The sequence below is a fragment of the Hypanus sabinus genome, chromosome 16 (genome assembly GCF_030144855.1).
Source record: "Hypanus sabinus isolate sHypSab1 chromosome 16, sHypSab1.hap1, whole genome shotgun sequence".
Classification (NCBI taxonomy): domain Eukaryota; kingdom Metazoa; phylum Chordata; class Chondrichthyes; order Myliobatiformes; family Dasyatidae; genus Hypanus; species Hypanus sabinus.
The window spans coordinates 6,509,814-6,528,269 of NC_082721.1; the positions used below are offsets into that span (position 1 = coordinate 6,509,814).

General features: G+C 39.2%; 1 protein-coding gene across 1 annotated transcript in view; it reads right to left on the reverse strand.

Annotated features, from left to right (window-relative positions):
- Window positions 1-18,456, reverse strand: part of LOC132405971 (RNA-binding protein MEX3D-like) — a 25,192-nt gene continuing 6,736 nt past the window's right edge. Inside the window, exon 2 of the mRNA XM_059991038.1 lies at window positions 1-1,940. Coding sequence (XP_059847021.1) covers window positions 679-1,940 — 1,262 coding nt within the window. The 3' untranslated portion in view covers window positions 1-678. The remainder of the gene's footprint in view (window positions 1,941-18,456) is intronic.

Consider the following 18,456-nt stretch of genomic DNA (forward strand, 5'->3'; position numbering starts at 1 on the left):
TAAAAAAATTTTTTTTTTTATTAAGAATGTTTTTAAGTCAAAAAATAAAACTCTTAATACAATTTCATACCGTCAAGTCAGTTCAGCAAATATATATCAGTACTTTAGCCATGTAAGGTTAAAGGTCCATTATCTTAAAATAAAATATATTTAGTTTTTAAAATTTATTCAAATAAAGTACATTTTCAGTCCTATAAATTCCCTACATATACATAGTAAGAGGTAAACAAATGATAAAACTTGGATATTTAGTAATCTGTTCTGGTGCTGTCACAATTAAACTCTGGTGTTATAAAACATACAACCACTTGGCTTTTCTCAGCTATGTGTACAAGATATATTCTATGCATTAAAAAATAAAATGCTAGGTAGAAATTTTAAAAACTCATATTTGCAAAGTGCGGCGGACCTTTCCTTTATTTAAATCTAACTCAATACTGTCATAGTAACTTTGACAAGCAGTACACAATCAGCACGTGGTTACAACTGCTCAACATCATCTAACTTATTCCAAAATTGCCAATGATGACTGGGTTAAAATTAAAGCTAATTTGTAAACATCTCCTCTAGGAAATATAGTCTTCCAGTCGAAATAAAATAAGGTTTGTCTAGGGTATATTGTACAGCGGATACCCTGTTCTCGGTGTTGCCAGCAGTACTTGCTAGGACATGTTGCCGCTAAGAAAATATACGAATGGCCTGTGAGGCAGGTTTTTGGCAGACAGGGCACTTAGGCTCGGCTTTCTCACAGATACGGTTGGCACACTCCATGCAAAAGTAATTGTGACCACAAGGAACAAGTGCTGCAATCACTTCACTCTCACGGCAAACTACACAGTCACGGTTGTTTTTCTGCCTGCTTTCAGAACCACTCGAGTCTGTGGGAGAGCCAGATGTTGCTGAGGTACTCCCAGGTAGTGAAGACGATGAATATCCTGGGCTGTTAGAAAAGGCAGACAGGGATGTCTGGTTAGGTAGCCATGCTAAATTAGCCAAAGGATCACTTTGTACACGCCTAGCCAGTGGATGGTCGAGAGCAGTACTGTCAGAAACGGTGGGTGACACACGAAGTGTGGAGGAGCCACTAATGCTGTTAGTGCGTCTCTGGACAGCTGAAGCACCATTAAAGGCTTGAATAGGATTGCCATGCTCAAATGGAGACCATATCATGCTGTGAGGCCCACTTAGACAGTCAATGGCCGGGTATTCCATGCTCACATCGCGCTCATCTGAATTGACAGAGTTAAGTGATTCCCCAAACGTGAAGCCACCACTACCTGTACTGAACGGACTTGTAGGACTGGTATCTGCTAATCTGTTACTGTAATAGGAATCAGTGGAGGTACTTCCCAAAGAACTTAAACTGTCATTACGAAAGCTAGCAGCAGGTCTGCGGGCTGGGTTGGGAGCCTTGGACCACAGGTTCCCGGTAGTGCTGATGCCATCTAAGCTCACATCAGTTCCATTAGAGTGAAAGTCATTGTCTGCGGTTAGGTCGATAAGAACGCCCGTCCTCATTGAGATATGAGCCTCAATTTCCTCTCTGGCTCGATCCACATTTTCTGGCATACCCGTGACCTCAAAGACTGGTTCTTTGTCACGGCTCGGAGTGACTATGTACGTATGTGTTGTTTGCTGGATTCGTTTAATGGTAGCTCCTTTGGGTCCTACCACAAGCCCCACCACACGATAAGGCACACGCACCTGGATTGTCGTCTGTCCTGGCAGGTTCGGAGATCCAGTGACAGTTCCTGCCAGTCCATTTGTTTTGTTGCGGGATGCTCGGATCATTGAGAAGTGTTCTGCTGCTGATAGAATCTCCCTTTTGGCCATGGCTACATCTTCCTTTCTCCCAGTAACAATGAATACAGGTTCTTCACCTCGAACAGGGGTTTTTATGTAAGTGTTTGTCTTTGCACGAAGAGCCTTAATTTTGCAACCTTTGAAGAAAAGAAAACTGCAATTAGATATATATTTAAGTAATTTCCTTAGTGAATTGTATAAAAAGCTAGATGCAGATGTAGTACAATGTCTCACAGTTCTGAAAACCATGCAAATTTTTTCAGCTGACTGCTGCCTTCACAATAAGTGATTATTAGAGGCCATGGATATTAATAGGTAGCATGGTAGTATAGCAATTAGCTTTACAGTGTCAGTGATCCAGGTTCAGTTCATTCCTTCTGTTCCCTGTAAGGAGACTGTATGTTTTCCCCATGACCGTGCGGGTTTCCTCCAGGTTCTCTTGTATCCTCCCACATTGCAAAGATGTACAGTTTAGTAGGCTAATTGGTCACTTGATGTACTCTAAATAAAAAAATAAATCAATAAGGGTGGCAGGAATTAAGAAAGTGGAACAGGGTAGAGAAGTCCACGAATTTGTTCAACAGTAGCAATTAGGAAACTGAAGAACATAACTGTTTATAACAGTTGACATAAACCGTTCATAATACTTCCAAAAAATGTTTTTTTAAAATAAAGTGATTGGACAAAACTTCAGTCCCATTTGTTTTCTGATGCATTTTAAGTTAGCAAAGAGGTGCAACTCTTGCAAAAGGAACACATAATGGGATTAAATTGCCCATAGCAACACTGAAGAAGAAACAATTGCTTGAAACAATATATAGAGAACTGAGCAACACACGCAAAATGCTGGAGGAACTCAGCAGGCCAGGCAGCATCTCGGAAAAGAGTACCGTCGACATTTCAGGCCAAAACCCTTTGGCAGCTCTCCTTTGTCAATTGTACTCTTTTCCCAGGTGCTGCCTAGCCTGCTGAGTTCCTCCAGCATTTTATGTGCGTTGCTCGGATTTCCAGCATCATTTTCTCTTGTGTGTGCTTACAGAGAACTAAGGCAAGTTTAGCTGATACCAGTCTTCACACATTTCAGACAGAAACTTTCTGATTGAAACATTTGTCAGAGAGCCTCAGAGCCCTATGGCCCAAAAGAATCAGTCACACTGTACCTCCAACATCAAGCCTTCACCCAAACACCAAATAACTTGGATTTTTAAAGTGATAATTTGAGACACATATGTGCTAAACATTAATCGATACACCTCCAATGAAAGTGAGCTTGATCAATCTATTTGTGTTGAGCAGAAATAAAACAAAAAGTGCTGGAAACACCCATCAAATTAAGCAGCATTTGTGGAGAGAGAACTAAAAAGAACTTTTCAGGTCAACAACGTTCATAACAGTCTGAAAGGAAGAAAGCGAATTGGAAAAGGGGTTTTAATGAGGAATTTCACCTGGCTGGTTGCAAGCAGTTGGCAAAGCAATTATCAACCATGCAAAAGAGCAAAAAGGTAGAATGTAGAGATACCAAAGGAATCAACAAATGCTTTAACACATGCAAATTCATCCTTTTGTTATCCATACACACAATGTGCACATCACTGAAGGTTCAATAGGTACATTTAATATGTATACATTAAGTGTATACATACATCTGAAATTCTTAATGTCCAGCAATACTTAATGTTGGAACCCCATAACAGATGCCAAAACTGAGAATAGAACACAGAATTTTAGCCATCCTTAAATGCATGATTTTAAGCAATCTCTAAACACTATTCAAACTGAAGCAACAGATTAACTCTACGAGATTTTAAAAGTGAAATCAATGAAAAGACTTAAAAATTATACCTTGATGCTTTATGTATTTTGAAATATTTAACTAACGATCCCTTTGCCACATAATCCACAGTGGGTTCATAAGGCTGACCTGACACAAGATATTGGTTGACATAAAGCTAGGGAATCCCAGCAAGACTGGGCTCTGCCACTTAAAACACAATCATTTGTGGCACCATCCGTCGCTATAGAAGAGTTGGGCATCTACATTCAACAATGCAGATGAAATTTACAGAGAAGTGCTGACTGCAGCCAGTAAGATTCACCCCACTATTCCTCTGACAATTGTGATTTTTAAATTTTATTGACGTACTGCGTGGAATAGGTCCATCGAGCCACACCGTTCAGCAACCCCGATTTTAATCCTGGCCTTAACATGGGACAACTTAACCTACCAAATGGTAGGTCTTTGGACTGTGGGAGGAAACCAGTGCACCCGGAGGAAACATGCATGGTCATGGGAAAACGTAGAAACCCCTTACAGGTAGCAGCAGGAATTGAACTTGGGTTGCTGGTACAGTCAATTTTGTAAATTTAAGTGTTAGAGGTCAGAGATTTAGGTAGTACGTAAAGATAACTCTGGTAAATAGTTAAACAAGAGATTCTGTAGATGCTGGAAATCCAGAGCAACACACACAAAATGCTGGAGGAACTCAGCAGGTCAGGCAGCTTCTATGGATAAGATTAAACAGTCAAAAGGTGCCTGAAGGGTGCCTAGTTCCTTTAGCTGTACTCAGTCAGAATTTGATCCTACTGGACTTGTGATTGCTGCAGAATAGTGGTACATCCGTGTCTTTGGTGGGTATTCTGACTGGGTTTCTAGTCAATGGTGATCTACAAAATTCAGTGAAGATGGTGTCATTGAATGGTATAGAGGAGTTACACACACCACACACACAGGAGATGAGTTTCTCCAACATTTTGTGTGTGCTGCACAGATTTCCAGCATCTGCAGATTTTCTCCAGTTTGAGATTCTGCAGATGCTGGGGCTAAACTCTTCCCTGTTAAGAATCACTGCTCAGCTCTTCCATTGCTTGCTTCACTTTACCATTTCTTAGCCTGAACCTGTACACTGTCTAGGTCCTGTTGCACACCAGTGTGCACTTCCTCATGAATCCAGGGGAACTTACAGAGGTCAATATTTCATATTTATCAAACATCTCCTACTGCCACTTATTTAAATGTCTTTTTTTTGGAGGTGTGCAGACAATATTGAGGATAAAGGTTACCATGCAACGGCTAAAGATGGCTCATGATCAGGACCCTAGGAACACCATGTTAAGGTGGCTGTTACTGCAATGCTATTACACCTTGGGGCATTCCAGAGTTTGTGCTGGAACTGAATTCCAATCTACAATGAGTTTGTATGTTCTACCCATTACTGCATAGATTTCCTCCAGGTGCTCCGGTTTCCTTTCACAGTCCAAAGACATACTGGTTAATAGATTAATAGTCCCGAGATTAGGCTAGGGTTAAATCGGTGTGTTGCTGGGTGATGTGGCTCATTGCACCAGAAGGACCTGTTCTGCACTGTATCTCTAAATTTTAAAAAATTCCAAGAATTTCAAAATCGTATTCCAAGGCTAAGATGATCAGATGGCATCTAAAACCATCTGTTGCTAATGTTGATGGAGAAGTTAATTTTATTCTTAATTTACTTAGTGGTTGTAATGAAATATCTGAATCCATTTTAAGTGGGAAGTCAAACTCAAAAACATTACTATAGGCCTGGAGACATATGCCAGACCAGGTAAGAACCTTCTCTAATGGAGATTTGTGAAGATGATCATTTGCAACTTTGTACAACAATCTGGTACTTTAGTCATCAGTACAAGTATGGTCTTAATTCCAATTTGCTTAATTCACTAATAGTAATTCTGCATCTGTTCATGAGAGTCCTAATTTCTTTATCTGGATTCTTATTGCAGGATTACTTATCTAATAACATCACTGCATTTCACCCTGCTGCAAAGAAAGCCTGTTTAGATACAGACTTCTGAAATAAGACAGAAATCTAAGAAAGCTCAATCTAAGAAAGTGAATACACAAAATGTTGAAGCAAATAAAATTTAGAAGGCTATCACAGTCAATAAATGTGTTGTAGCCTTCAACTAAGCCATTTCTATGTCATCACCTAAGCTGTGAGCCTATAAAGGTATGCAAGTATTCTCAAAAACCTCACAGTTGAAACTGCATTATAACTAATTTTAATCAATTTAGGACACTTTGCTTCCTAACTTTCAGCAGAGACCACTCTTAATAAAACACCATTTTCAATAGCACTTAGACTGCAAGCAGCTGATCAATCTTTGAACAGCATAACAAATTCTAGATAGAGAGCACCATAGCATCCTCTGTAAGCAAGTTTGTATATTCCTTCCCATGTAGATTTCCTCTGGGTGCTCCCATTTCTTTCCATAGCCTAAAAGCATACCAGTTAAAAGATTAATTGGTCATTGAAAATTGTCCCATCGTTAGTTAAACCAGTGGGTTGCTGGGTGGCACAGTTTGAAGGGCTGCTAGGGGCCTGTTTCACACTGTACCTCTAAAATAAATAAATTAAGTATGAAATAAAACTAGAGAATGCTACAAATACAGGTCAAGTTGCACCTGTTACAGTAGAAATTAGATAACACTTCAGGCTGATGACCTTTCATTAAAATTGTTCCGCACTCCACAGATGTGGAGAGATCTTGTTTCATCAATGTATTCTCTCACTAATTCAGTTACAGAACAAAGATGGAACAAATAATTCCAAAGTTGTTGGAGCCAAGCTGCTTACTTTCTCCAATACTGAAAGTAACCATATACATGCAAAATGGAAACCAATATACATAATTTTATATTGGTCTCCATTTTACTAACTTCATATTAGAAAGCAAAAACTTATTATGAGAAGTATGTTTCTGATAATGCCCTCACCCACCACATTGGACGAATTTAGAACAATCAAATTGTGATCAGGGTCAAGAATGAAACATTCCCTTAAAGTGGCACATCAAAACATGCAGTTTCTAATCTATACTTAATTGCAATTTTTCCATATTTGTTATGCAAGCCACCCATCCGATGTCAACAATGTCAAATAGTGCAAATTTTGTGCCTCCTGCCCACTAAGATACAGACTTCAATGATCAATTTCATTATGAATAGCTTAAGCTAAATTAATACCATAATGCTTTAAGTGAAAATTATGGAGTCAAATTCTGTTTCAATGGTGTTTGTACACTGATGATCAGTGTTCACATTCCAGTGCAGTGTGACTGAAGTTCCTTACTCTCCTGTTATTACCCTTTAGGTAGTACATTAAACAGACATTTTTAGCACAACTCAGTAGTGTTTAATGGTTAGACCTCAATCATATCTCATTTTAGCCATTTTAACCAAATGATTTCCCAACATCTATGCAACTAACTCAGTCAATATTATTTTCTATATTGATGCATTATTTCATTGCTGAAAACAGTTCTAGCTTGTTAACTTTTAGAATTTCTACTGCATCTGAAAATAACTGAATCTTTAATAAATCTGTTAACAAAACTTGCTTTTGCACTATTTTTATACATCTTATAGTAATTTATGTATTGCACAGAATTGCTACTGTAAAACAAATTTCATGAAACTCAGTGGCCACTCTATTAGGTATCTGGCCCTCTACAGCTGCACCCTATCCATTTCAAAGTTTGACATGTAGAGTTGCTCTTCTGCACACTACTGTTGTAACGCATGGTTATTTGAGTTGCCTTCCTGTCATCTTCAACCATTCTGGCTATTCTCCTCTGACCACTATCATTAACAAGGTGTCTATCCTCACTTTTTTTGTTTTTCTTCACCATTCTCCGTATAGACTATTGTGCCTGAAAATCCCAATTTCTGAAATAGTCAATATTGCTTAGAACACATTCCTTCCTCATTCAGATGTTTGGTCTGGACAACTACTGAACCTCTTGATCTTGTCTGCATGCGTTGAGGTGCTGCCACATGATTGGGTGTACATGTGCACCTAATAAAGTGGCCACTGAGTGTCTATCATTGACTGAGAAATGGCAGATGGAGTTTAACTTAACCAAGTGTGAGCTGTTGCACACTGGGAGATGAAATATACTCAGATAATGGCAGCTCCCTGAAAATGGCTGTACATATTGACAGATGGTAAAGACAACCTATTATGTCGCCTTTATTAGATGAGACATTAACATTATACATTGCATCCTCTTACCACCCTTTCAAATGATCCAACCAAATATATTAAAAAAAACACAGATCAACAACAGATAGAGTTGGGTACAAAACTGAAAACATAGCAGCTGTGAAGAGACCAACTTTAACATTTTGGGACAGCCTTCAATACAGCATATTGGAATGATGAATTTAATCACATTTCTTCCCATACACATGGCATGGTGATACAGTTGTTCGTGCTGCTCCACTACAGCTTGATTGTCCTAAGCCAAATCCTAATGTCAGGCACTGTGCAAACATTGCATGCTTTCTCTGTGACCACTTGTTTTTTTCTCTGATTGCTTGAGTATTCCTTTTGTATTCCAAAATGTTTGTTGGTTAATTGGTTCCAGTAGATTACCCCTCAATGTAGTTAATGTCAAAAGAATTAAAGGGGAATGTATGGACATAAAATGTTACACTACAGGAACGGAACCTTTGGGGACAATGATGATACCAAATTAAGTTAATCCCATCTGCAGACATTCAAGACTGTTAACTGTCTTTTCCAGTCTTCTTCTTCATGTGCCTTGCACGTTACACACTTGGGCAATCATGGCTCTCCACATCGAACAATCCCTCGCAGCGTCAATGATATCTCGTACATTTAGATTTGTTAGTTCTTTCACAGTGTCCATATACTTTCTTCTTTGCCTTCCTCTTCTGCGTCTCCCAGGCATACAGACTTGTAATGTAAGGCATTCTATTTCTCCCTTTCTGATGACATGGCCCAGGAAATTAAGTTTTCTTTCATTTAATGTTCTCATTAAAGATTTTTTTGTACGGGCACATTGGAGTACTGTCTCATTCGTTACCCATCTCTATATGATGTTTTCAGCATTCTTCTAAGAAACCATATTTCTGTTGCTTGTAAGTTTCTTTGGAGTTCTGGTGTTATAGTCCATGTTTCAGAAGCATACAGCAAGATTGACCAGATGTAACATTTTAGAAGCCTAAACCTTGTTGTCATAGAAATGTGTCTGTTGGTGAAAATGGGTTCCTTTTTTTGGAAGTTGGTTTTGGCAATGGCAATTTTTTTTCCTTTTCCAGTACACAAGTATAAAGGAGAACAAAAAAATTGTTAGCCTGGATCTGATACAGCGCCAAAAATTACAATATAAAGAACACAATAAATATAAATACATAAGATAGGTTGTATACGTAGACTGATTGTATATCCATAAATGATGCTAGGTACTGGAGTGTCTATACGTAAGGTGACTCTGACAGGAAGTGATAAAGTGGTGGCAGTTGGGGGTATGGGTTAGTGGGTGGAGATGTTGATCAGACTTATTGCTTGGGGGAAGTAACTGGTTTCCAGTCTGGTGGTCCTGGTTTGGATGCTATGAAGTCTCGTCACTGATGGAGTGAGTCCATGTGCAAGACGAGTAGGATCATTCATGTTATGGGCCTTTTTCCTGGCACTTTTCTGTATACATGTCCATGATGGCAGGTAGGCTGGTACTAGCGATGCATTGGGCAGTTTACTACCCATTGTGGAACCTTCCTATGCGCCGCAATGCAGTTTCATGGTCTATTTCTCTCCATTCCCATGCCTGTTCATGTCTGTCTAGACGTCTCTTAAACACTGCTATTGTACCTGCTTCCACCACTTCCCTTGTCTGAATATTTTAGCCTCTTACCCCTGTCAAAGAAAACTGCTCTCACAAATTTAATTTTAACATTCCCCTCCACCATTAAGCTATACCCTCCATTTTAAGGGAAAAAGACACCATCTCCCCTAGCAACACACACAAAATGCAGGAGGAATTCAGCAGGTCAGGCAGCTGGGGACAGGAATAAACAGTCAATGCTTCGTTCGGGCTGAGATCCTTAATGACAAGTCTCAGCCTGAAACATCAACTGTTTGTTCCTCTCCATAGACACTATATGACCTTCCGAGTTTCCTCCAGCATTTTGTGTTGCTAGATCCCACTGGGAATCTATGCTCTTAAGAGTCCTGCTATTTATTTTATTTATATTTAGAGATACGGCATGGAACAGGCCCTTCCAACCCAACAATGAACGCCACCCAGCAACCCACCAAGTTAACACTAGCCTACAATGACCAACTTTTCTCTTATATTTGACTTCACAGATTAAATTCCATCTTCCATTTCTCTACCGACCCTTCCAACTGCTTTCCATCCTGCTGAATTGTTTGCCAACTTTCCTGACTACACACAACCCTGACAATTGTTGTCACCTACAAACTCACTAATCATCCCAACTATATTTTCAGTGAAGTCATTAATATACATGACTAACAGTGTTGTCAGCACTGACCTTAGCAGAATAACATTTGTCAGTCTTCCAATCGGAATAACACCACTCCAGCACTATACCCTGCCTTCTATGACCAAGCCAAATTTGAATCCAATGCTTTACTACAGTTCACATATAGACAAACTATGTCCTACCCACATCATTTTATTACCTTCTCAATAAAAGTTTGTAAGACTAGACTTGCCCTACAGAAAGCCATGCTGACTATCCCTACCAAGTCAATGCTTTTCACTTGGTAGGGAATAGATCTTATCCCAAACATCTTCCCTAATTATTTTCCTACTACTGACATAATGTTTATCTGCTTACAATTCCCTAGTTTATCACTATTGCCCTTAAACAATTCTCTGTTCTCCAGAAAATATGGTGAAGCAGTACAGGAACTAAGGAGGACAGGTGGCAGAATGGATTTCTTTCCCAGCAACAGCCACAGACAGTCTCCTATATTAGAGGTTATACAATTAAAAAACATTTTGCTTCATCAAGTAAAATAGTTCATATGGGGGAAAAATAGCATTCAAATATGAGAGTTCATTTATTTCAATCACAATGAGAGATTTAATGAGATTTCTGTTGAATGCAAGTGGAGCATTCATTACTAACAGTTTTAATCTGCAAAACTCATATACCATATGTCTATAATTTAAATGAGATAATACAGGCATTCCCTGGGTTACACAAGCTTCTGTAAGCTAATTTCCCTAATTCAGAAAAATCTATCTTCTATGGTACCCATATCATATTGCTCTACATACAGTTTCACTAAATAATCACACGTTATAGTAACATTACATTGATATTACCCACAATTAATTGGAATATGTAAAGTATCCAATCATTAATGAATGATACCAAACAATATTATTGACTTGAAAAATGCTTTAAAAATGTACAAGAGAATTGGCCTAAAGTCAGATTTCTGCAAATCAAATTATTTGTAATTCTGGAAGCTCTCGTTTGCTTCATATTTAAAAGTTCATAGACAAACCAGCTACAATTAGACCAGAAACAGGTTTTCTTAAAAGATTTTTGACAACTTATGCAAACATTTCTTGATTGAGCTTGTATTAAATGAAAGATTAAGAGCAGCACAAGAAAATAAGTTTAGCACAAGAAAACAACAAAGTACACTGCAGATGCTGAAGTCAACGTTTCGGGCCAAGACCGTTCATCAGGACTGTTGACTGCTCATTTCAACAGATGCTGCCCGACCTGCTGAGTTCATCCAGCTTGTATGTACGAGTTAATATTCAAATGTTATTGCCTTCCCTGTTCAGAATAGTTATGAATTTTAAAGTGAAAGATGCTGGAAATAAAAAAAAATAAAATGTTGGAAATATTGAGCAGATCAGATAGCTTCTGTGAAAGAGAAAAGTAATGTCTCTGGTCAAAGATTTATTACAAGTATCAGAACAAAATTAAACAAAATACAATTAAAAGGGTGAAACATCACAATTCCACATTTTCCAAAACTATCAATTTTGTGCCTTCTTGATATTGAATCCAAATGTACTTTTTAAATCAACATTTCTTGTGTATTTGAGGAAACAGATCTTAAGATGACAAAACTTAATGGTTTTCTTATAATCAAGTGCCATTTATTTGTACTGTTGGCCCTCGTGAACTTTAAATGCATTCCACATTTTAAAAGTGCATTAATCAACTCAAAAATATTCTGCAACTTGGAAACATTTTGTTCACCATTTCTAGTTACCAGAGTATCTTTCAGGTTAAATGAATTGGGAGACAGGAGGGTGACAAAAGAATCCCAAAACAATTAACTTTCATTACAAGAAAAATGTAACCACAGTTTGAAGTATATTTAATCTGAAGCATTATCACTCTTGCATTCAGTAGTGTTCTTTTGATTTAGTCAAAGGTGATTTTACTGGACCTCTTTACAGGACTTTCACAACTGTATGTGAAGGACAATTTACCTTACAGGCCAGCAGAATGCATTCTACTCCACGTGTTCTACAGGCAGTCCCCAGGTTACAAACAAGTTCCATTCCTGAGCCCGTCTTTAAGTCGGATTTGTACATAAGACGGAACAGGTACATCCAGTATAACTTAGCATCAGTTAGTCAAACGTTTGTCTTGGCATACAGTATATATTTTATCTTTCTATGCATATAAAACACAAGAAACATATGTACTGTATTTCTATAATTAAACCACTGCGTAGCTTAGTAATAATTGTAGCTTTCATTGGGGCAGGGCCTGTCATATGCTCCATTATTCTCTATTTATCCTTTAAAATTGTTCCAATCGTTGACCGACTGTAGCCTACAGCCTAACCGACTGATGGCGTTTCACCTCTTTCTGATTGCTTTATTATTTCCACTTTATTGTCAACCGTGATCGTTTTCCATCAACGGAACAGAAACACTGCAGATTCAGCAGTAGCCGTGGGCGGCGGGTCCTGAGCACCCCCGCGTCCTAAAGTCCACCCGCACTGAGACAGGTTAAATGGGACAAGTGGAGGCAGTGCTGACCCAAATACAGTAAAACATCTTAAACATAATACAGTACTGTACATAACAATACAGTAATAATAAAAGTAACTACATATAGTTGCATTGATATCTTGCATACTGGAAGGGGCATTTGTGAGGTAGTATTATGCTGGACCTGGTGCTGGAGAGTCAGGGTTTGATTCTGCTGCTGGACAGGACAGATTTACTATTGAAGTCAATTTCTTGAAGTAGGCATTAAGGGAGGCTTGTACAGAGCTTTTCTTTTATCTGTCATAAATGGCCTTGTAGCAGCTGAGGTTCTCAGTAACTGCACAGTAAACTGGTGAACCTCTCTGTATTAGAATCTTGCTCCTCTAATTTTGCCATCCCTGCTTCAATGAGACGAAAGGATTCAGCTAACTTTTTCAGTTCCGAAAAAAGGCCAAGGCTTGAGCTTGAAATCCCCTGATGCATTACCCCCAAGCAATAACATCAGCCTATCCTTCAATGTCTTATACCCTGGTGCACTTCTTTCCTCTTTCAAAATGTACGCCCTTTCCAAAATAAGCCAGTCTCGTCTACATTAAATATTTGGTCTGGCAAATAACCTCCCTCCTCAATAATTTTTTTTAACATTTCAGGAAAAATCACTCACAGAACTTGTGCTTCACCTTGCACTTTAGCAGCTAATAGGAATATCACGCTGATTTTGATCATCTAACCAAATTACCAACAGCCTTTCCATTTCAATAATCAAACCACTGCGTTGCTTAGTAATAATTGTAGCTTTCATCGGGGCAGGGACTGTCATATGCTCCATTATTCTCACTTTATCCTTTAAAATTGTTCCAATCATTGGCTGACTGTAGCCTAACTGATGGCGTTTCACCTCTTTCTGATCGCTTTATTATTTCCACCTTATTTTCAACCGTGATCGTTTTCCCTTTCTTTGATGCATGGCCAGTGCTTGCATTGGATTTACGCTTTGGAGACATAGTTACAAGGGTAAGAAAGAGAAAAATTTAAGCCAAATACAAAGTTACACACTCAGCACAGTGTTAATGGCAACGTGATCCAACTTAAAATGCAGGACGGCCTTCCACGAGGCGACAAACTGCTGAAGACGCGCAATGTTTTCATGAGCGTCACAACGTAGTGTGTGCGTGCATTACTACGAACCATTTTACGTATTTAACTCGGATTTTCAATATAATAGGCTTTGTGGCAGGCTGTTCGTAAGTCAGATGTTTGTAACTCCGGGACTGCCTGCATAGTCATCATCTAGTACAGGTGGTTCCACTCCAGGACTGGCCAAACATAAGCACTTACCTCAGTAGTGTGGCAAGAGGGCTGGAACGCAGGCGAGATTTAAACAATCAGGATTCAAGTCCCCTCTCCCAGCATACTAGTTAACCTCCAGGCCATTGAGAATGCTGATGAAAGAGCGAGACCAACCTAACAAAGTGAACTAAAGGACTACTGTGTGCTATGCCTCACTGAACTGTAGCTTGTATCTACTCCACTCGGCTGTTCCATACAACCTAATGGCTTCTTAAACATCAGATGGACTATACAGCAACGTCAGAGGTGGAGGGGCCTGCTTCCTAACACCTCATAGTGCTAAGACATGAGAGCCCGGGTGAGTTCCTGCTCACCTCAATCTGAAATATCCAATGGTGGAATGAGCTGCCACAGGAGTTCACTTCAGCATCCTGGTGGCAGTCTACATCCCAACCCAAGGCTTCACACCTGCACTCAATGAACTACACACCCTGGTCTACAGCCATGAAATGGGATACTGAGGCCCTCTTCACCACCGCCAGACTTCAATCAGGCTAACTTCGAGAGTGCATTATCTAAATACGAGCAGCATGTATCCTGCCTCACCAACAACCCAAACACCCTTGACCATAGATGCCCAATGAGCCAACCCCACCCACGTTTAGGTAGATCACATCACCAGGCTGAGTTCCTTCTCCGAACAAAAGCTGAAGTGCGGGGATCTGGTATGGAATGCCATACTGTGCTGGTGCTGGTCTAAGGAAACAGATGAGCTTCTATGCAATTGCTTTGAGTCAATAGACTGGTTCATGCTCAAAGCACTTAGCCTGAATGAGTACTGTATGTCACCACCATCATGGGCTTTATCAACAAGTGTGTTGAAGACTGTATCCTAAATAAGTCAATCCAAACTAGGATCCAGAGATGAACCAGGAAATCCACTCCCTACTGTGGCATTTAAATTAGGTAGCATTGATATTTACAAGAAATCAAGTTATGACCTTCATAAGCCATCAGGGACGACAAGTGACACAATCAAAAGTTAAGTCCCAGACCGATCACTGTGGGTGGTGGGTTAACATGCTCTGACGGGTGACAGGATGAAATCAGGCAGCGGCATTGATAACAATACTATAATTCCAAGCATCTCCAAACTCAAACACCTCTCTTTGCAACTGGATCCTTTACTTCCTGACCAACACCTCTACCTCTGTTATTCTCAACACTTGTGCCCCACAAGGCTGCACCCTCAGCCCCCTACTCTACTCCCTATACAATCACACTGCAAGGCCAGATTCTGATCAAACTCCACCTACAAGTTTGCAGATGATACTACCATAACTGCATGTCTATACATCTCGCTGCCTTGGTAAAGCAATTCACCCCAGACATTCTCTCTTCTCCCCCTCCTCATCCCCCCCAATCAGGCTGAAGATACAAAAGCCTCAGAGCACATACCGCAAGGCTCAAGGACAATTTCCATGCCACTGTTAGAAGACAAGTTTTCCACTGTACCTTAGTACATGTGATAATAAACCATTTTACAGAATTTAGATTAACTTGTTAGTGCTCAATAAACACATCAAGGAAGCACTTTTAAATGACACTATACCTTTATCTCCAATAATAAATATATTGCATACAAATTAATTTACTCATTTGACTTTGAATGACAGAAAATCAATCAAGAAAACAGCAGGATTCCCTTAGTTTATTTGGGACATTATACCACTTAACTGCGGCAGGTAATTGTTGCCAAACATTTTCTAACTTGTGTCAGCCGCATGCACGTCGTGTGGATGTTATATATGACACTGTGCTTAGAGTGAACAGTTTTTAAATAGCATCACTTGTGTGTTTGTGTTCAAAAAAGCATTGATTTTTGTCACTGAAAGTTGGCGAGTATAAACAGCAAGACAATTCAGAACTGTTTTGCTTGCTGCATTCACATTTGGAAATGCCAAAAACAGCCAAGAGTGATTTCACTATGCAGTTAGAAACTACAAAGAATTTTAAGGCATCAGCAATCATAGAAAACACTGTATGAAGGAAGTCCAGTATCTGCACTAAGTGTCTGCATTGATTTTGTTTATTTACAGTCAAAAGAAAACATCAACGTATGCTGAATGAATTCCTTTGTTGATAACTATTAACTAATAGTTTTATAGTACTGTAGCAGTTTTATTAATGTTCTAATTTATTCTGTATTTCACTTAAATACATAATTTGTTACAGTTAAACAGTAGTTTGTCCTTTTTAAAAAAAAAACCTTTTTAACTATTTCCATAAAACTTTGGCTAATTTGGGCCAAAATGCACTGGTCTGAGTAAATTTTTTTTGAGTTTGGAAAAGTGTACCAGCATTATATAGATTACACAATACAAAAATCAAAATCATTTGGCCCAATTAGTTCACAGCATCATTACCCACCTTTCCTGCTTTTCATTCATTACCGAAGCCACTCTCACATGTTCTGTAGCTTCTTAAAAATCTATCTTCTATGACCAGCCCTTGAACTTTACTAGTGGCATATGTTCCAGCTTAGTTGGAGCTGTTTATCAGCAACTGTCTTTTACTGGCTCTCCCCAGTTTTGCCTTTTCCATCTCATAAAAACATAATTGAAATGTATGGTGTACATACCAAGTGATTTTGATAGTTTTAATTCCAGGACCCTCCATGCATCTGAGGGATTACAGATGGAAGATACAAGTCATGTGCAGTGGCATGCAACATTTTGCAATATCTATCAGGATGCCCCTTTCTAAATTAACACACAAAATGCTGGAGGAACATTACTCCTTGTAGATGTTCACTGGAACATTAATGATTACACAGAAGACCTATGAGGCCTGGTTTAATCAGACAGTTACTGCCTGACTCAGTCACCTGATGAAATGTAATCAACTCAAAATATTAATTGTTTTACTTTCTACAGATGTTGCCTAGCATGTGAACATTTCTAGCATTTTGTTCTATTTCATACTTACAGCATCTGTAATTGCTCGCTATTAGCCAACTGATACACCGTTCAACATTTTCTTATTATTAAATAGATAATGCTGCCTCAACTGACTCATCCAAGGATATGTTTAAATGAATGGAGGCAACACATACAAACCACAAACTCAACACCAAGTCTGTTATAATATTTCTAATTTCACCTATGTGTCATGTCCATGTGATCAATCTCCACACCAAATATGAAACTTGATACTATTGCCTCCTCACAAGTGACCTTTCCAACTCTACTTTGTCATTTTAAAATCTTTCCTGCTATTTATGTATTCTCTCTTGTTACTCTCATTCCAACATTTGCAAAGTTCTATACTTCCTTATATTTATTTACTCATTTCAGTTAGGTTTGGTTTTCTTTTGTTGGTGGAATATATTTTCATAAATATGATTTCAAATATTTCCTGCCAGCTTTATTCCCCCTCCCAATTTGGTCTTAACCTCTAAATTAGCTTTACTCTAGTTTCCCAATTTAACCATAAAAGTTTTTGTCTCATGCCTTTTAACATCTTGAGAAAATTATTTTATAATATTTACAGTGACATAAAATGTTTATTTTTATTTAGAAATCAGGCCACTCCAACCCTTCAAGTCGCACTACCAGCAACCACATTTTTTTTTAAAAAACACTACCCTAATCACAGGACATTTAACATAGAACATAGAATAGTACAGCAAAGTACAGACCCTTTGGCCCACAATGTTGTGCCGACCCTTAAACCCTGCCTCCCATATAAACCTCCATATACCTGTCTAGTAGTCTCTTAAATTTCACTAGTGTATCTGCCTCCACCACTGACTCAGGCAGTGCATTCCAATCACCAACCACTCTCTGAGTAAAACACCTTCCTCTAATATCCCCCTTGAACTTCCCACCCCTTCCCTTAAAGCTATGTCCTCTTGTATTGAGCAGTGGTACCCTGGGGAAGAGGTGCTGGTTATCCACTCTATCTATTCCTCTTAATATCTTGTATACCTCTAACATGTCTCCTCTCATCTTCCTTCTCTCCAAAGAGTAAAGCCCTAGCTCCCTTAATCTCTGACCTTAATGCATACTGTCTAAACCAGGCAGCATCCTGGTAAATATCTTTCCAATGCTTCCACATCCTTCCTATAGTGAGGTGACCAGAACTGGACACAGTACTCCAAGCGTGGCCCAACCAGAGTTTTATAGAGCTGCATCATTACCTCGCAAATCTTAAACCCTATCCCTCGACTTACGAGAGCTAACACCCCATAGGCTTTCTTAACTACCCTATCCAACTGTGAGGCAACTTTCAGGGAACTGTGGACATGCACCCCCAGATACCTCTGCTCCTCCATACTCCCAAGTATCCTGCCATTTACTTTGTACCCTGCCTTGGAGTTTGTCCTTCCAAAGTGTACCAGCTCACACTTCTCCGGGTTGTACTCCATCTGCCACTTCTCAGCCCACTTCTGCTTCCTATCAATGCCTCTCTGCAAGCTTCGACAATCCTCTACACTATCCACAACACCACCAATCTTTGCGTCGTCTGCAAACTTGCCAACCCACCCTTCTACTCCCAGATACATGTTGTTAATAA